We start from the raw sequence: 20,802 nt of genomic DNA, 5'->3' as shown, positions 1-20,802 counted from the left end.
GTGTGGGGAGACCCTGGGCCCTAGCCACACACCCCCCCTCCCCAGGACAAGTGCCTGGACTCACAGGGGATGAGGAACTGCCTCCAAAGAAGGTCACTCGGTACCAGGTGGCAACAAAAACCCAGGTGGCACTGAAGTCCAGGAGCTCGGGGAAGTAGTGCCTGACGTCCTCCGTGGCTCGGCGCAGCATGGCTGGGTCGGTGGCCTCCCGGTAGTACACGTCGCCTGCACGCCGGTTGTCCACATCTGCCCAGAAGGCTGCCACCACGCAGCGGTCCTTGGCAATGGGGAAGGCCACTGGGGTGAACTGAGAAACCTCCTTCAGGAAGGAGATGATCCCGTTGTTGTTCACCTGGGAGGCAGAAAGCCAGAGTGGGGATTGACTGGGGGCTCTGGGCAGGCAGGTGGGACCAGCAGCCTCCCCAGCCCCTGCTACCAGGCATCCTCTGAGGGGAAGCCAGTCCTGGGCAGGGCATCCCCAGGGTGGCCTGACAGTCCCCTGTCCCTGAGATGGGCCCAGCATGGCCTGCTCCACCCTCTCCTGTCATGCTGTGTGCTCAGGGCACAGGTTCTGACCTGTGTGCAGTACCCGATGCCCTGTGGAGTGCCCAGCCCTGGTTGGCTGCTGTGGGGGGTAGGAAAGCCCTCCTTTGGGCCCTGGCCTCAGTCAGTGGGGCACTTGGGCCTGCCCAGCCTACTGCTCCTCAGCTCTGCTCTAGCTGGGGCCTCAGGAGGCGAGGCGGAGCCCCAGTATCTGAGCTAAGCCTGAAAGGGTGGGCAGGGGTCACACAAGGTGGGCTTAGGGGAGGGGTGCCCCCACTAGAGCGGAGGTGGGGATGGCCAGGGGCCAGCATGGCCGGGGAGACTGGAGGGGCTGCAGTGGCCAAGTAGGGGAGCCTGTGCTCGGCCTCCAGGCAGTGGGGGGAGCCCCAAAAGGGTTCTGAGCAGCACCTCTGCAGTGAGATACACATGCTTCAATCCTGGCCCCACACTCCATGCCACTGGCTGTGCATCCATCAATGACACAGTTCAGCTACCGACCTCTCTGTGCTCTGGTTTTCTTACTTATAAGAGGGGGCTATGGCTGGAATGTTTGTGTCCCCCCAAATTCCTATGTTGAGATCCTAACTCTCAAAGAGATGGTGTTAGCAGGTGGGGCCTTTGGGAGGTGATTAGGCAATAAAGGTAGAGCCCTGGTGAATGGGATTAGTGCCCTAAGAAGAGAAGCCCCAGAGAGCTGCCTTCTGCCATGGGAGGATACACAAGAAGATGCCATCTATGGCCCAGGAAGTGGGCCCTCACCAGTCACTGAGGCTGACTGACAGTGCCTTGATCTTGGACTTCCCAGCCTCGAGAGCTGTACAAAATATATTTCTGTTGCTTATGAGCCACTCGATCTAAGGCATTTACTACAGCAGCTCGAGCTGACTAGGGCACTGGCTCTGACTTCACAGGGTGCCGGGCCCAGGTGGGTGAGTTGCTGATCACAGTGGTCAGCTCTACGCTGTCATTATTTGCTACTGGGAAGAATGTGACCAGAACCGTGCTTTTAGAAAAGACCCTCTGGACTTCCCCTTTGGGTGAAGCCTGGAACGGGCACTAAGGGGGTCCCAGACTGGAAGCACCCCTGCCTTCTACACAGAGGCAAAGGAAAACCCTCTCTGGAGGAAGATGGCATCATCTTACGCCTCAAGTTATTCTTGCAAATAATTTTACAAATACACAGTCCAGGACACAGCCAAAGATAATCAGGCACCCAAGGAAGCATGATCCCACCAAGAGGAATACACAGAAATGAGAGAAACAGCAGACACTGGAATTATCAGACTCAGGACATAAAATAACTAGGTTCAAAGAGATCAATGCAAACTTTAGAATTTTATCAGAATAGTCAAAACAGTCTTGGAAAGGAAGTACAATATTGGAGGACTTACACTTCCAGATTTCAAAACTTACTACAAATCTCCAGTAATCAGTGTGGTACTGGCATAAAGACAGATATACAGACTGATGGAATAAAACAGAACCCAGAAATAAGCCTTCGATGTATAATCAAACGATTTTCACAAGGGTGCCAAGACCATTCAGTGAGGAAAGGACAGTCTTTTTAACAAATGGTGCCAGGAAAACTGGACATCCACATGTAAAAGGACGAAGGTGGGCCCTTACCTAACACCACATACAAAAATTAACTCAATATACAGCCAAAACCTAAACGTAGGAGCTAAGACTGTAAAACTCTTAGAAGAAACAATAGGGCAAAAGCTTCATGACGCTGGATTTGGAAATTATTTCTTGGATATTACACCAAAGGCACAGGCAATGAAAGAAAAAACAGACAAATCGAACTTCATGAAAATTAAAAACTTTTGTGCATCAAAATACACTATTAACAGAGTAAAAAGGCAACCTGAAAACAAAATAACAGAAAATATTTGCAAATCATATATCTGATAAAGGATTAATATCCTGAATATAGAGAGAACTCCTAAAACTCAACAACAAAAAGCCCTTGTTTCAAAAATGAGAAAGGACTTGAACAGACATTTCTCCAAAGAACCAATGAGCACCTGGAAACATGTTCAACATCACTGCTATTAAAAAAACAAACCTGGCCGGGCGCGGTGGCTCATGCCTGTAATCCCAGCACTTTGGGAGGCCAAGGTGGGTGGATCACAAGGTCAGGAGATCAAGACCATCCTGGCTAACATGGTGAAACCCCGTCTCTACTAAAAATACAAAAAATTAGCCGGGCGTGGTGGCGGGCACCTGTAGTCCCAGCTACTCGGGAGGCTGAGGCAGGAGAATGACGTGAACCCGGGAGGCGGAGCTTGCAGTGAGCCAAGATCGCGCTACTGCACTCCAGCCTGGGTCACAGTGTGAGACTCCATCTTAAAGAAAAAAAAACCAAGAAAGTAACAAGTGTTGGTGAAGATGTGGAGAAATTGGAACCCTTGTGCACTGTTGGTGGTGAGAATGGAAAATGGTACAACTGCTGTGAAAAACAATATGGTGGTTCCTCAAAATTAAAAACAGAATTACCATATGACCCAGCAATTTCACTTCTGGGTCTATAACCAAAAGAATCGAAAGCAGGGTCTTGAAGAGATTTGTATTTGTACACACATGTTCATAGCATTATTATTCACAATAGCTAACAGCTGGCAGGAACCTGAGTGTCCACTGAGGATGAATGGGTAAACAAAATGTAGCACATCCATACAATGGAATATTATTTAGCCTTAAAAAGTAAGGAAATCCTGGCCAGGCACAGTGGCTCATGCCTGTAATCCCAACACTTTTGGAGGCTGAGGCAGGTGGATCACCTGAGGTCAGGAGTTCAAGACCAGCCTAGCCAACATGGCAAAACTCTATCTCTACTAAAAATACAAAAATTAGCTGGGCATGGTGGCACATACCTGTAATCCCAGCTACTCAGGAGGCTGAAGCACAAGAATCACTTGAACCTGGGAGGTGGAGGTTGCAGTGAGCCGAGATCATGCCACTGCACTCCAGACTGTGTGACAGAGTGAGACCCTGTCTTTAAAAAAAAAAAAAAGGTAAGGAAATCTGTCATAGGCTACAACATAGCTGAACCTTAAAGACACTATGCTAAGTAAAATAAGCCAGTCAGAAAGACAAATACTATATGATTCCACCTATATGAGGTACCTAGAAGAGTCAAATTCATAGAGACAGAAAGTAGAAAGATGGTTTCCAGGTGTTGAAGGAAGAGGGGAATGGAGACATTATTTAATAGGATTAGAGTTTCAATTTTGAAAGATGAAAAGGATTCTGTGGGTGGATGGTGGTAATGATTACACAATAATGCGAATGTACTTTAATCATTGAACCATACATTTAAAAATGACTATGATATTAAATTTTATTATGTGTTTTACCACAATGAAAAAATTGAGAGAAAAACACTAGAATAAAAAAATTAATCAGGAATGTAAATTATTTAATCAAAAGACATTTTAAAGAACCAAATGAATAGGATATAAGTAACTAAGTAACAGAAATTAAGAACTAACTGGATAGATTGAAGAGTGGACTTGATGCATTAAGAAAGAATTATGAACTGGAACTAAAAGGTCAGAAGAAACTATCCAGAATTTTAAAGGAGAAAAAAAGATGGAGAATACAGAAGAAAGGATGAGACATAATGGAAAACAGTAAGATGACCAAACAAATGCACAACTTGGAGCACCAGAAGGAAAGGAGACACAAAGACAATGGTGAGAATTTTCCAGAACTGATGAAAGACATCAAGCCATATCCTCAACAATCCCAGTGATTCGCTAGCTAGAAAAATAAAAACAGGCTGGGTGCGGTGGCTCACGCCTATAATCCCAGCACTTTGGGAGGCTGAGGTGGGTGGATCACGAGGTCAGGGGTTCGAGACAAGCCTGACCAACATGGTGAAACCCCGTCTCTACTAAAAATACAAAAAACTTAGCTGGGCGTGGTGGCGGGCGCTTGTAATCCCAGCTACTCAGGAGGCTGAGGCAGGAGAATTGCTTGAACCCAGGAGGTGGAGGTTGCAGTGAGCTGAGATCGCACCACTGCACTCCAGCCTGGGTGACAGAGCAAGACTCTGTCTCAAAAAAAAAAAAAAAAAAAAAAGAAAAACAAAGCCACATCAACAAATGTCAGAAATGCACAAGATCAATGACAAGGAGACAATCTTCATTTTTTTTCTTTTTCTATTGCTGCTGCACAAATTATTCACAAGGAGACAATCTTAAAAAGAAAAAAACAGGTTACCATTAGGGGCATTGCAAGTAGACTGACAGCTGACTTCTCATATACAATGAAAGCCAGAAAACAGTGGAATCATATTTTCAACGTGCTAAAAGAAAACAACTGCCAGCATAAAGTCTTATATCCAGATAAAATACCCTTTACTATGGAAGGCAAGATAAAGATAATTCAGGTAAATAAATAACAAATAGCAGACCCACACTAAAAGAGATGCTAACGGATCAACTTCAAGTCAGAGGGAAACGTAAGATCAGAGATGCAAGAAGGAAAGAAGGGCAAATGAAATATAAAGAAATAATATATATTGCCTTATGAAATGGTGTAAAAAATTTATAGAATTAAAACTCATTACAATAATATACATTGAGAGACGATAAATCATGTTGAAGTGTTCCAAGGTCACTGCATTTCCCAGGAGGAGGGTAAACATATACATGAACTTGGTAGTGAATATTAATAAGTTAAAAGTGTATATTGTATTGTCTAGGGCAGTGGTCCCCAACCTTTTTGGTAGCAGGGACCAGTTTCATAGAAGACAATTTTTCCATGGACTGGGGTGGGGGTGCGGGGATGGTTTGCAGATGAAACTGTTCCACCTCAGAGCATCAGGTATTAGTCTCATAAGGAGCACACAACCTAGATCCCTCGCATGTACAGTTCACAGTAGGGTTTGTGCTCCTATTAGAATCAAATGCCACCACTGATCTTACAGGAGGCAGAGCTCAGGTGGTAATGCTCACTCTCCTGCTGCTTGCTGCCTGCTGTGAGGCCACAGACCAGTACTGGTCTGCAACCCCAGGGATTGGGGACCCCTGGTCTAGGGTAATCACCAAAAGAATAGAAACAGTGTCCATATTCTATACTGATAGAGGGGATAATATGGTATGATTGGCCGGGCAAGGTGGCTCATGCCTGTAATCCCAACACTTTGGGAGGCTGAGGCAGGTGGATCACCTGAGGTCAGGAGTTTGAGCCCAGCCTGGCCAACATGGTGAAACCCAGTCTCTACTAAAAATACAAAAAAATTTAGCCAGGCGTGGTGGTGGGCACCAGTAATCCCAGCTACTTGGGAGGCTGAGGCAGGAGAATTGCTGGAACCCGGGAGGCAGAGTTTGCAGTAAGCCAACATCACACCATTGCACTCCAGCCTGGGCAACAGAGCGAGACTCTGTCTCAAAAATAAATAAAATAAAATAAAATAAAATAAGGCATGATTAAAATACTCAACATAAAACATGGCAAGAAAGGAGAGAGAAAAAATATAAAACAGGTGGGAAATTTTGCACAAAAAAGGTAGTAGAGTGGCTGGGTGTGGCGGCTCACACCTGTAATCCCAGCATTTTGGGAGGCCGAGGTGGGTGGATCACAAGGTCAGGAGTTCGAGACCAGCCTGGCCAACATAGTGAAACCCCGTCTCTACTAAAAATACAAAAAAAATTAGCCGGGTGTGGTGGTGGGCACCTGTAGTCCCAGCTACTTGGGAGGCTGAGGCAGGAGAATTGCTTGAACCTGAGAGGTGGAAGTGGAGGTTGCAGTAGCCAAGATAGCACCACTGCACTCCAGCCTAGGAGACACAGAGAGACTCTGTCTAAAAAAAAAAAAAAAAAAAAGTAGTACGGTGAAATACAACTACACCAGACATGCATTGAATGAAAATGAGTAAGGTTGGGCATGGTGGCTCACGCCTGTAATCCCAGGACTTTGGGAGGCACAGGCAGGCCCTTGAGGTCAGGAGTTTGAGACCAGCCATGGCCAACATGGTGAAACCTCATTTCTACTAAAAATACAAAAATTAGCTGGATGTGGTGGCACATGCCTGTAGTCTCAGCTACTTAGGAGGCTGAGGCAGGAGAATTGCTTGAACCTGGGGAGTGGAGGCTGCAGCAGAGATTCCGCCACTGCACTCCAGCCTGGGCCACAGAGCAAGTCTCCGTCTCAAAAAAAAAAAAAAAAAAAAGAGAGAGAAAAATAAATTAAATGTTCCAGTTTAAAGATACACTATCCAAATGCTAATCAAAAGCAAGAGCTGGTATAATCATATTATTATCAGATTAAAAAGGCCATAAGGCAAAAAGCGTTGCTAGAGGTAAAGAGGATCACTTCATCATGATAAAGATATAAGAGCTCTGCATTTGTGTATACCCAATAGCAAGGCCTCAGCACATATAAATGAAAAATTGATAAAAGGAAATAGTTCAACTCACAATCATGGTGGGATACTCAATGTATCTTCTCTAGTAAAAGACCAGGCACAGACAAAGATAATATGTCAGAATAAAGAAAATCTGAACAATGCAAATAATAAATGACCTAATAGATATCACAAATGGAACATTTTTCTTTTTTACCACATATTGGGCCATAAAGCAATTGCCAACAAATTTCAAATGACTGCAAAACTTACAGAGCTTGTTCTTTATCCACAGTGTAATTATACTAGAAATAATAACTTAAAAAGTAGAGGTTAAGAAATATGAATTCTCATCACCAGGAAATGGAGGCAAACAGAAAACAGAAATATAAATAACTGTATAAAGAAATATAACAAAAATGCTGTTTAGCAAAAACTTGTGAGGATGTGGAGAAAGCAGAACTTCAATGGAAATTTATAGTATTCCCGTCTGGGAGGAGAAATTCTTCTGCCTTGGGATGCTGTTGATCGATGGCCTTGCCCCCAGCCCCGTGCTCTCTGAAACATGTGCTGTGTCAACTCAGGGTTAAATGGATTAAGGGCGGTGCAAGATGTGCTTTGTTAAACAGATACTTGAAGGCAGCATGCTCTTTAAGAGTCATCACCACTCCCTAATCTCAAGTACCCAGGGACACAAACACTGCGGAAGGCCGCAGGGACCTCTGCCTAGGAAAACCAGAGACCTTTGTTCATGTGTTTATCTGCTGACCTTCTCTCCAGTATTATCCTATGACCCTGCCATATCCCCCTCTCCGAGAAACACCCAAGAATGATCAATAAATACTTAATTAAAAAAAAAAAAAAGAAAATTAATAAATGAATGAAAAAGAAAGTTAAAAAAAAAGAAATTTATAGTATTGCATGCATATTTTAGTATCTATATATAGTAAATAAACACAAAATTTAGTAAACAAACTCATATATAGTAAGTAAATATACTAAACAAAGTTTAGTAAATAAAATCATATATAATAAACTCCTATGTAAGAGAAGAAACAAATAAAAATTAAGAGCGGAAGTTAATAAAATAGAAAACAAATACTGAATAAAGAGAATCATCAACAAAGCCAAAACTTGTTTAAACTAATTAGATAAACCTCTGGTGAGAGTGATCAAGTAAGAAAGAGAAGGCACAAATTGCTTAGGACTGAAAAAGAGGCTACCATTTCAGCCCCTGATGTTATCAGAGAAGGTAATCAGAGGATTTTATAAACAGCTTTATAATAATACTTTCAAAAATTTTAGCTAAAATAGAAAATTTTCTTGAAAAATGCAACTTACCAAAACTGGCTTAAGAAGAAACAATGGAGGGGAGAATGTTAGCATGACAGAATAATGACTTTCTGGAAGAGGAAGGACAAAGGCCACCATAGCTCATGTTAGGGGAAATGAGAAGTCTTCCAGGATCCCAGTGGAGAATGTTCTCCACAAGTGGTAAGTGTTTGCAGTGGTGTGGGGTGGGGAGAGTGAGGTTCCTCTATATCCTACCTGTTGATGAAGCTGAGTAGTGAGAGGTAGGCTGGAAACAAGGCCACCTGATTTGGGTGTTGTCATGACAAGGGTGCCAAGGCTATTCAGTGGGGGAAAGAATAGTATCTTCAACAAATGGTGCTGGTAAGACCGAATATACTTATGAAAAGTATAAAGCTAGACCCCTACCTCACACCATATACAAAAATTAACTCAAGGTGGATCAAAGGCCTAATGTAAGAGCTAAAATTATAAAACTCTTAGAATAAAACAGAGGTGTAAATCTTTGTGACCTTGGATTATACCATGGTTTATTGGATATGACACCAAAAGCACAGGCAACAAAAGAAAAAATAGATGAACTGAATATTATCAGAATTAAAAACATTTGTGCTTCAAAGGACACCTTTAGGAAATGAAAAGACAACCCACAGGATGGGAGAAAGTACCTGCAAATCATAATCGGATAAGGGATATATATCTAGAAGATATAAAGTACTATTACAACTCAATAATAAAAACTTCAATAGGCACTACTCTAGAGCAGATTTAGAAGGAGGCAATAACATACAAAAAGATGCTTGACAGCATTAACCATTAGGGAGATGCAGATTGAAAACACAAGATACCACTTTTCACCTGGCAGGATGGCTGTAATGAAAAAAGCAGATAATAACCAGTGTTGATGAGAAACTGGAACCCTCTTACATTGCTAGTGGAATATAAAATGGTATAGCTGCTTTGGAAATAGTCTGGCATTTCCTCAAATAATTAAACAAAGAATTAATATACACACTAGCAATTCCACTTATACTACCATATATATTCAAGAAAATGGAAACATGTCCACACAAAAATGTCTATGTAAGTATTCACAGTAGCTTTATTCATAATAGCCAAAAAAGTAGAACCAATCCCAGGGTCTATCAACCGATGAATGGATACATGAAAACAAATAAAATATTATTTGGCAATAAAAGGAAATGAAGTACTGATCCATGCTACAACATGAATAAACTTTGAAAACACTATGTTAAATGAAAGAAGCCAGTCCCAAAAGACTATGACTCTATTTGTATGAAATGTCCAGAACAGACAAATCCAGGAGAGACAGAACATAGATTGTGACTGTCTGGAGCTGCAGTGGATGGGGGGCTGGGGTGTGAGGGCTAAAGGGCATGGAGTTTCTATTCAGGGTAAGGAAAAATGTTCCAAAATAGATTGTGGTGATGGACATACAATGCTGTAAATATATGAAAAGCCACTAATTTGTATACTTTAAAAGAGTGAACTGCATGGTGTGTGAATAAACAGGGAGGGAAGGACAAAGGAAGGGGGAGCCTCTGAGCCTGGACCCACTCTGGATGTGGGAAGTGCAGTGGTGGGGAAGAGGAATGGGCACTGACAAGGAGCTAACAGCTGGAGGGGGCAAGTGGCCCAGCACGTCTGCAACACTCTCTACTCTTGTGGTCCCGGACAGCTGTGCTGAGCCCCCAATTCCTATGCATGCTAAACCCCTCAGAGGTGTTCCCATAGGGAAGAAGGCACTAGAATTAAAGCGAGGGGGTTGCAGTGGGGATGCTTAAGTGAGCTTGAGGATGGAACTTGGGTGTGCGCAGCTGTCACATCTGAAGGTGGAATTGCTGTTGACGTGGTGTTTCCTGCCTGCGTGTTCACGTCCTGTGGTGTCAGGGGACTTTCAGGGACTGTGGCATGCTGAGGTAAGAGGGGGCCCGTAGATGGCCTCTCCCTGCCTCTCTGTCCCTTCTGCAGAAACTGTGGAGTCCAAGAGAAGGGAAGCCCTCTGGAGTCGAGAGGCCATTTCCCAGTCCAGCAGCAGCCCCTGCCCAGGGCAGGACCCCACTGCACTCCCTTTAAGGCGGGGTGGCTACTGGCCTGCAGCGAGCACTTGTAGAAGCAGAGCGTGACCCTTGTGGGCTCTGTGATTCACTGACCTGACACCCCCATTTTGGGGGTTTTAAACTTGAGCCCATAAGGGCAGCACCCAACAGGTCCTGGTGGCCTAAAGGAAATGGTATGTTCAAGAGTACCAAAGCCAAGGGCCATCTTGGATTTACAAGAAAAAATGGCAGCTACCCTTTGGGGAAGCTCACCTTCCGGTCCAGTGCCTGAAGTGAGCCACTGGCTCTGTGGGGTGCTCAAGTCACAGGGCCCCCGATGCCTGGGCCTGGTTCAAGGATGGTCCGGCTAAGCTGGAGCCTAATGGCGTCCCCTGGGCAGCAGCTGTCCTGCCCCAGCACCAATTCTGGGAGACAGCAGAAGACCAGTGAGTATTGGGGCTGGGCTGGAAGCTGCCACCCTAACCTTAGGATTCTTAAGGACCAGAAACATTGAAGTTTTACTGAATTTTGGTTGTTGCAAATGGTGTGGTCTGCCCAAGGACTAGCAGACTTTCTGGGAAGGGCCAGATCGCAAATATGTCTGGCCCTGTGGACCACATGTGGTCTCTGTTGCATATTCTTTTTTGTTCTTTTTGTTTTTGCAGCACTTTAAAAGTATTAAGAACATTCTTAGTTCACAGGTCATACACAAACAGGCCTTGGGTCAAATGTGGCCATCCATCCTTTGTGGACCCCTGCCTGGTTTCAAATCCCCACAGGGTTTGTGGGAGCATGGCTGAGCACAGGAGCACGGCTGAGCACACTCATTTACTTACTGTCTAGGGCTGCTTTTTCGTGACAACAGCAGAGACCCTACGGCCTGAAAAGCTGAAAATAGTCACTACCTGGCCCTCTACAGAAAAAGCCTGCTGCCCCAGTCTGCAGTCTGGTGTGCCACTTGGAAGACCACAGCCTGAGACACTAACACCCTCACATTTGGTGCCCGCTGGTGTGCAAACAAATCCTGGTCACTGATTGGACAGCCTGGGCCGCTCGTATAGGTGCCCACGGTAAGGGTGCTCTCTGATCGGACCGCGCTGCCTCTTGGATCCCTCTTGGGCCAGAAGTGGCCATGCAGCCATCATCGTGGACGAGGCAATGACAGGGACCCCGTGCTGCCTGTGTGAGCTGGCGTGCATGAGTTGGCAAAAGCAACTTCCACATACCAGGCTAAAGTCTCCTGACAGAAGCTGGCCTCCCTGCCTCACTGTGGGGCATGCCTGCCCCTGCCCCCAGGACCACCAGTGGGGTCTCCACTCTCCAGGTTATTGTGTTGCTGTTCCAGTTCAGTTAGCCTGCCCTGGCTACACCACTGAGCGCTTTTGACTTTCTGGACAATTTGCATCTGACAGTGATGCTCCATTTGTCTCAGGTCACTCAGCCATGGGTCACTAATCACGTATTGATGGATATTCCAGGATCGCTCCCATCCACAGGCTTGTGGTATTTTCAAGCCCTAGATCAGCCTCCTCAAAAATCAACTCTGAAAGACTCCAGCCTCTGCCTCCCTGCCTGCTCCTGGTCCACACACTATGGGCATGTGCTCCTGGTCCACACACCATGAGTGGGCAGTCTGGTCCTGAACATGGTCATCCCATCCTCCAAAAGGGTTCTTCTCCGTTTGGCCGCCCTTTGGGTAATGACAGGACAAAAGGTGGGGCTTCTGCGGGGTGACACAGACCTACCTGGAAGCCTTGAGGTTTGGCCCTGACCGTTTCTGGGCCTGATAAGGCTCTTTCTCTGACAGCTGCCCCAGCCCACCTGGTTGGTTTGCTCTCCGGGCGGCAGCCCTGCCAAAAAGGGGCCTCAGGAATTCACTCAGCTCTGGTTCGGCCACCTGGGTTCTCCTGTGGGGCTGACACAGTCCTGAGTCATGAACATGTGGGTGGCTTGGTTGACGGCACTGCTAGCTGGGTTCACCTGCAGTGGTCCGCGGGTGCCAGCCTGGGAGCAGGGCGTCTCTGTGGTTCTCACACGGGTGCTCCTGCTGGCCTTGTGCCTGCACCGCCCTGTGACAGGTCTGGGTGTGAGTTGGGGACAAACTGGGGAAAGGTGAGTGAAAGTTCCTGGGATGTGCATTCTGGCTTCCTGGTTGAGGAAGGAGAGCGCCAGTCCTGGCTCCTGACCAGGGACCACCTTAGACCCCGGGAGGTGCAGGGGGCTGAGTGAACAATGAATGTTCTTTGCCCCTTAAATCCAGCACCTGGCAAGGTGCCTCATGGCCCGCCTGAGTCAGGCTGCTGCTGAGCTGGCAACCTGACCTGTGCTGGGTTCCCCATCTCTGTCCTGTGGATCCAGGTGGTATCTGCACCCAAACATGCCCCCATGTAAGTGCATGTGTGGGCACGACCTTGCTTCCGTCTTGCTGACTTGAATTCATAGCTTCCCCATCATCTGAGTGCCTGAGGGTTACGTCGTGTATGGTGACCGAAGCTGCAAATGCGTGGTGACGTGGCAAAAAGACTCAACCAAATCAGCACAGCAGGGACCACGGCAAGGTGAATGGTGATTCTCAGACAGAGCGACTCGGGTTGCGTGTTACCTGGGAGGGAGTGAGCCTTGGAATGCCTCTCCAGTCAGGAAAGGGATCAAGGTACCCACCACCTTGGTTTGCCTGGAACTGAGGGGGTCTCCGGGATGAGACTTTCAATTCCGGATAAACCAGGATGAGTTGGTCATCGTAGCGGTAGCCGCTTTTTTGGCTTATTCATTGCCTCTGTAATTATTGACGGTGGCGTCAACAGAGCAGTCAAACTCCTTGCTTGGGCCACACAAGGATAACAGCCAGGCCTTAGACTGCATCCTGGCTCTCTCAAATTAGACCTACGGGGCTCTGCAGGACTCTTCACAGCTGGCTGTGCCTGGGCCCCTGAGGGTCATGGTTGAGGTCCCGCTGTGGGATTCCTGTGGACGGCAGCCTTCACCCACTTGCCATGGGAGGAGATCAGAAGGATTTGGTTCTGGCTGCTGGTGTGGCGTATACTGGTATGAACATTTGAGTTTGGCCAAGAATGTGTGGGGCTGAGGAGAGGCACTCAGCTGTGCCTCTGCACTTTTTTGCCAACTACAAGAGAATACAAGGCCCTGTCCACTCTTTGCCTGGGTCATTTCTTAGGGTTGTGTTTGCAGAGATCCACCTTGAGGGATGAACTGTCGCCTTGGCGGCGAAAAGCAGGCTTGCTATGGAACAGCCGCACTCCCCAGGCTCCATGTTTCTTGGTTGTGATGCAAACCCACTGTGCACGGCGTCTCCTTGGTCCCCACCACGCTGTGCTGGCAGGGCTCGGACAGCAACAGAACCCAACACAAACCACTCTTGCTACTTGCTGTGCCATGAGGCTCTAACATGAGAGTCTCATGCTTTCTGCCAGCACCCATGAACCAGTAACAGGGCAACTTGTTAGTTTGTAAGAAGGGTACAATCCTGACATTTTATATAAAATGAAAAATTTTCTAGAAAAATGCAACTTGGCCGGGTGTGGTAGCTCACGCCTGGACTCCCAGCACTTTGGGAGGCCAAGGTGGGTGGATCACCTGAGGTCGGGAGTTCGAGACCAGCCTGACAAACATGGAGAAACCCCATCTCTATTAAAAATACAAAATTAGCCAGGCATGGAGGTGCATGCCTGTAATCCCAGCTACTTGGGAGGCTGAGGCAGGAGAATTGCTTGAACCCGGGAGGCAGAGGTTGCAGTGAGCCGAGATCGTGCCATTGAACTCCAGCCTGGGTAACAAGAGCAAAACCTCTGTCTCAAAAAAAAAAAAAAAAAAGAAAGAAAGAAGGAAAGAAAGATGCAACTTATCAAATGTAAGTGGAAATAGAAAATGCAACTTTTTATATAATCATTAAATTGAATGAATATTCAAAATTTTCCCAGCAAGAAACTCTAGGTCCATATAGCATCACCAGTGAGTTACACCAAACATTCAAGAAATAATTACAGAGACACACAGACTCTTCTAGATAGAAAAATCCATTTTATGAGGCTACCATAACCTGGATACTAAAATTTAACAAAGACAGTACATGAATGAACAACTCCAGGCCAATTTCACATAAAGTTGCTAAAACCTTAGATGAATTATTAGCAAACTGATTCAGCAATATACAAAGAGGATAAATAATCCACCATGGGCTGGGCGCGGTGGCTCAAGCCTGTAATCCCAGCACTTTGGGAGGCCGAGGCAGGAGGATCATGAGGTCAGATCGAGACCATCCTGGCTAACACAGTGAAACCCCGTCTCTACTAAAAAAATACAAAAAGAATTAGCCAGGAGAGGTGGCGGGCGCCTGTGGTCCCAGCTACTCGGGAGGCTGAGGCAGGAGAATAGTGTGAACCTGGGAGGTGGAGCTTGCAGTGAGCCGAGATCGTGCCACTGCACTCCAGCCTGGGCGACAGAGCGAGACTCCATCTCAAAAAAAAAAAAAAAAAAAAAAAAAATCCACCATGACAGAGTTGGGCTTTTGTTAGGAACACAGCTATGCTTTACATCAGAAAACCAATTAATTTAATTTGCCAGTAAATTAACTTTATTAATTTAATTTGCCATTAATTTGATTAATTTAAATGACCAATTTAACAGATTAAAGGAGAAAATCATATTATCATCTGAAAAGGTATAGAGAAGGCATGGAATAAAAGTCAACGTCCATTTGTGATTAAAAACGCTGGGAATACGAGCAGAAGGCAGCCGGTAATCTGAAGAAGGCTTCAGACACACAAGCGCGCACATCGTACTCAATGCTGAACCTGGAACGCTTGCTTTTTGAGACTAGGAACAAGTCAGGGGTTCCACCAACACCACCGCTATGAGACGATTCACGGGAGCCCTCAGTCAGTGCAGGCACCAACACCACCGCTATGAGACCATTCACGGGAGGCCTCAATCAGCGCAGGCACCAACACCACTGCTATGAGACCATTCACGGGAGCCCTCGGCCAGTGCAGGCACCAACACCACCGCTATGAGACCATTCACGGGAGGCCTCAGCCAGCGCAGGCACCAACACCACTGCTATGAGACCATTCACGGGAGGCCTCAGCCAGCGCAGGCACCAACACCACCGCTATGAGACCATTCACGGGAGGCCTCAGCCAGCGCAGGCACCAACACCACCGCTATGAGACCATTCACGGGAGGCCTCAGCCAGCGCAGGCACCAACACCACCGCTATGAGACCATTCACGGGAGGCCTCAGCCAGCGCAGGCACCAACACCACTGCTATGAGACCATTCACGGGAGGCCTCAGCCAGCGCAGGCACCAACACCACTGCTATGAGACCATTCACGGGAGGCCTCAATCAGCGCAGGCACCAACACCACTGCTATGAGACCATTCACGGGAGGCCTCAGCCAGCGCAGGCACCAACACCACTGCTATAAGACGATTCATGGGAGGCCTCAGCCAGTGCAGGCACCAACACCACTGCTATGAGACCATTCACGGGAGGCCTCGGCCAGCGCAGGCACCAACACCACTGCTATGAGACCATTCACGGGAGCCCTCGGCCAGTGCAGGCACCAACACCACCGCTATGAGACCATTCACGGGAGGCCTCAGCCAGTGCAGGCACCAACACCACTGCTATAAGACGATTCATGGGGGGCCTCAGCCAGTGCAGGCACCAACACCACTGCTATGAGACCATTCACGGGAGGCCTCGGCCAGCGCAGGCACCAACACCACTGCTATGAGACCATTCACGGGAGGCCTCGGCCAGCGCAGGCACCAACACCACTGCTATGAGACCATTCACGGGAGGCCTCGGCCAGTGCAGGCACCAACACCACTGCTATGAGACCATTCACGGGAGGCCTCGGCCAGCGCAGGCACCAACACCACTGCTATGAGACCATTCACGGGAGGCCTCGGCCAGCGCAGGCACCAACACCACTGCTATGAGACCATTCACGGGAGGCCTCAGCCAGCGCAGGCACCAACACCACTGCTATAAGACGATTCATGGGAGGCCTCAGCCAGCGCAGGCACCAACACCACTGCTATAAGACGATTCATGGGAGGCCTCGGCCAGCGCAGGCACCAACACCACTGCTATGAGACCATTCACGGGAGGCCTCAGCCAGCGCAGGCACCAACACCACTGCTATGAGACCATTCACGGGAGGCCTCAGCCAGTGCAGGCACCAACACCACTGCTATGAGACCATTCACGGGAGGCCTCGGCCAGCGCAGGCACCAACACCACTGCTATAAGACGATTCATGGGAGGCCTCAGCCAGCGCAGGCACCAACACCACTGCTATGAGACCATTCACGGGAGGCCTCGGCCAGCGCAGGCACCAACACCACTGCTATGAGACCATTCACGGGAGGCCTCAATCAGCGCAGGCACCAACACCACTGCTATAAGACGATTCATGGGGGGCCTCAGCCAGCTCAGGAAGACACAAAAATGTGTCACAAAGTAAAATGAGTAGAAAGGAGCCCCACTGCTGCTGTGACTGAATGTGGATGTAGAAACCCCAGGGATTCTGCACATAGATGATTTATCAAGATTCATAAGGGATTTTGTCAGGCAGTTGGATATAAAGTAAGAAAATGTAAAAAAATCAATTATAATTCTATGTGCCAGCAATAACCAGAAAATGAGATTAAAGAAAAGACACTATTTACAGTAGTGTGAAAAAATCAAGTACCTAAGAGTAAATCTAACAAAAGATGTGCAAGACTTCTCTGCACTCGATTCTGAAACCTTACTGAAAATGTTAGTCAACCTAAGTAAATCCAGAAATATGCCAGGTTCCTAGATTGCATGACTCAATATGGTAAAGGTATTCAGTTTTCCTCACATTGATCTGTATAGTCAATGCAATCCCAATAAATATCACAACAGGTGTGTGTATATGTGTGTGTAACTTGATAAGCCAATTCTACACTTTACGTGAAAATGCAAAGTCTAAAATAACCAAGACTGTCTTGTGAAAAGCAAGGTGGAAAGGCTTGTTCTAGGAGACGCCAGCCTTTCTCATCAGGCCACAGTAGCCCAACGCTCCTGGCTCAGGGACAGAGAAGCAAGAGGGAGAGCCCAGGAACAGCCACAACGGCGCTGGGGGTGTGGGGAGAGGCAGCTTTTCAACAAGGGTGCTGGCTCTGCTTTCCTTTCCTCCAAAAAGGAACCTGCGTGACTACCTCGGGCCCCACAAGAAGATCACCTCCAGGTGTATTAGAGACCTGAGCATGAAGGACAAAATCAAACAGCTGCAAGACTGTTGGAAAGCAATATGGAGAATTTACTACAGTAAAATTAACACCTTCTGTCCACCCAAGGACGCCATTAAAGAGGATGAAACAAGCGCAGAATGAGAAAAGATATTTGCAACACTTATGACCTGGTGTTACCAAGAACCCCCACAAATCGGCGAGAAAGAAGATAACTCCGTAGAAAAGAGGGAAAACACTTGAACAGTCACTCCACAAAAGATGAAATCCAATGGTAAGTGAACATATGAGACTGGCTCAGCCTCATTCATAGAAAAGAAAAGACCACGGTGACCTCCCACCATGTAGCTGCTCCATTTGCAGAAGCGTTGGCTGGGGTGTGGCCCTGGGGAGCATCCACACACAGCATATCCCACGGCTCAGAAATCCCCCTCCTGGGTGTGGACTCGACACAAATGTGGACTTGTGTGCACTGGGACATGCCTTCAAGAGTTTTCACAAACAGCATTATTAAGAGTAGTCTAGGCCTGGCGTGGTGGCTCACACCTTTGAGAGGCTGAGACGGGCAGATCACCTGAGGCCAGGAGTTCAAGACCAGCCTGGCCAACATGGTGAAACCCTGTCTCTCCTAAAAATACAAAACTTAGCCAGGCGTGGTGGCACGCACTTGTAATCCTAGCTACTTGGGAGGATGAGGCACAAGAATCACTTGAACCTGGGAGGCAGAGGTTGCAGTGAGCTGAGATCGCACCACTGCACTCCAGCCTGGACAAGACAGCGAGACTCCATCTCAAAAAAAAAAAAAAAAAGAAAAAAAAGAAAAGAAAAAAGAGTAGTCTTAAGCTAGGAACAGCCCCACCTAAAAAATTAAAAATAGAACTGACATATGGCCTAGCAATCCCACTTCTGAGCATATACCCAATGAAATGAAACCCGTATCTCATAGAATAGCTGCACTCCCATAAGCAAGATATAGACTCAACCTAAGTGTCTGCTGACGGATGAATGGATAAACAAAATGTGGTGTATATATACAGACATATGTACACACAAGGGAATATTATTCAGCCATGACAAAGAGAGGGATCCTGCCATTTGCAACAACATGGGTGAAACTGAAGGACATTATGCTCAGTGAAATAAACCAGGCACAGAAAGACCCTTATATGTGGAATCTAAAATAGCTGAACTCAGCCAGGTGTGGTGGCTCACACCTATAACCCCCAGCACTTTGGGAGGCTGAGGCAGGAGGATCTCTTGAGGCCAGGAGTTCAAGACCAGCCTGGACAACATAGCAAGACCCTATCTCTACAAAAAAAGAAAAGTAAAAAAAATAGCTGGAGGTGGTGGTGCACGCCTATAATCCCAGCTACTAGGGGCAGGGGGGTGGGGCGGAGTGGAGTGTGGCTGGAGTGGGAGGATCACTGGAGCCCATGAGTTTGAGGTTACAGTGAGCTAGGCTCAGGCCACTGCACTCCAGCCTGGTGACAGAGTGAGACCCTGTCTCTAAAATAAAATAAATAAAATGAAAATTAAGTTGAGTTCATAGAAGCAGAGAGTAGAAGGATGGTTGCCAGGGGCTGAGGTGGGAAATGGGGAAATGTTGATTGGAGGGTGCAAACCTTCAGTCAGACAGGATGAGTAAGTTCTGGGGTCTCCATGTAGCGCATGGTGACTGTAGTTAACAGTACTGCTCGTGGCCGGGCGCAGTGGCTCACGCCTGTAATCCCAGCACTTTGGGAGGCTGAGACGGGCAGATCACGAGGTCAGGAGATCGAGACCATCCTGGCTAACACGGTGAAACCCTGTCTCTACTGAAAATACAAAAAATTAGCTGGGCGTGGTGGCGGGCACCTGTAGTCCCAGCTACTCGGGAGGCTGAGGCAGGAGGATGGTGTGAATCCAGGAGGCGGAGGTTGCAGTGAGCTGAGATTGCGCCACTGACCTCCAGCCTGGGCTAAAGAGCGAGACTCCGTCTCAAAAACAACAACAACAACAACAAAAAAAACAAAAAGCAAAAAAAAAAAACCCCAAAAAAAAAAAAAACAGTACTGCCTCGTTTAATTGAAATTTGCTAAGAGAGTAATCTTAAGTGTTCTTGTTACACACATGCACACACACGCAGTAACTGTGTGGTGATGGATATGTAGATTCATGCGATTGTGGTCGTCATTTCACAATGTGTAGGTATGTTAAATCACACAATTTTGTCTGTCAATTTTGTCTCAATAAGGCTGGAAAAATTCAATTAAAAAACAACAGTAGCAGCCCCAAATGTGTACCACTGTAAAACAAATAACCTGTGGTCTATTCATACAACCATACAGAGGTGATAATGAAGTAACACCACCACCAGAGATGTGGCTAAGCCACCCTAAAAACACCAGGGAGGGAAAAAGGCGGGTGTGAGAAGGCGCTTTCACAGGCCGGAGGGGCTGCCTTGGGGTGGCGGCGCAGGGTTGGGGGTGGCAGTGTCTGCTCTCGGCCTGGCGGTGGGCCCACCAGGGTTTGCGTTACGTTTGCTCTTTTTTTGCACGTTTATGTTTTGTACCCTTTTTGGCATGTGTTTTGGAAAAAAGAGCTAAGGGTTAGAAGTGACAAGTGGTACCTCTGGGTTGGGGGAGAAGCATCTGGGGGCAGGAGGCCACTGTGGCCGAGGTCCCTGGGGCTGGGCCACCTGCCTGGTGTGGGGGACCTCCCTGCTCTGCCCCTCACCGCACCCCCAACGCTCTTCCTTAGCTGGCCCCACTCCCTGCTTGGCTTCTGAGCCGCTGCCCTGAGTTTTCTGTCAGCCTTTGAAGTGGGAGCCCAGCTTGCAGGTGTGTGGTGTGCAGAGGCCTCGGGCCCACCCGCCACCTGCCCCGCTCCAGCTTTCCTCTCTCCCCACCCCAGACAGCTGCTGCCCTCCCCGCTGGGGGCTGAGCCAGGAGGAGGCAGAACAAGCCGGCCCTGTCTCCTGCCAGGACAGCGCAGCGCCAGCACCGCAGTGCAGGGCAGGGGCCTGCGGGATTTCCTTTCTCCAGATGTGGACGTCCCAACGTCCGGTGGAAGGGGGGTAGTGGGCAAGGCCCAGGCCAGAGGGCCCAGGAGCTAGAAGCAGGGCAGGGAGCCATGCAGCAACCCCTCTCTTCCCAGCGCTGGGGTCCCTCTCCTTCTTCAGGGCTGGGAAAATGCTACTTCCCAAAAAGTGACAATTTTATTATTGTTATTTGCCTACTTGCAACAGCACCTTGTAAAACATGTCATAGAGACGTGGAAAACAAGGAGAAAGGATTAGCCTGTCTCCCAG

At 47.6% G+C, this 20,802-nt stretch overlaps 1 protein-coding gene across 5 annotated transcripts in view; it reads right to left on the bottom strand.

The window, feature by feature from the left end:
* Positions 1–20,802, bottom strand: part of SNED1 (sushi, nidogen and EGF like domains 1) — a 102,335-nt gene that overhangs the window by 68,915 nt on the left and 12,618 nt on the right. For all 5 annotated transcript variants that reach the window (XM_054550132.2, XM_024243748.3, XM_063713200.1 and 2 more), the window contains exon 2: positions 65–352. In XM_054550132.2, the coding sequence (XP_054406107.1) occupies positions 65–352 (288 nt within the window). The remainder of the gene's footprint in view (positions 1–64; positions 353–20,802) is intronic.

Source organism: Pongo abelii, chromosome 11 (assembly GCF_028885655.2).
Source record: "Pongo abelii isolate AG06213 chromosome 11, NHGRI_mPonAbe1-v2.0_pri, whole genome shotgun sequence".
Classification (NCBI taxonomy): Eukaryota; Metazoa; Chordata; class Mammalia; order Primates; family Hominidae; genus Pongo; species Pongo abelii.
Note: the sequence above shows the minus strand (reverse complement) of the source record. Positions and strands in the feature narration are given on the sequence as shown.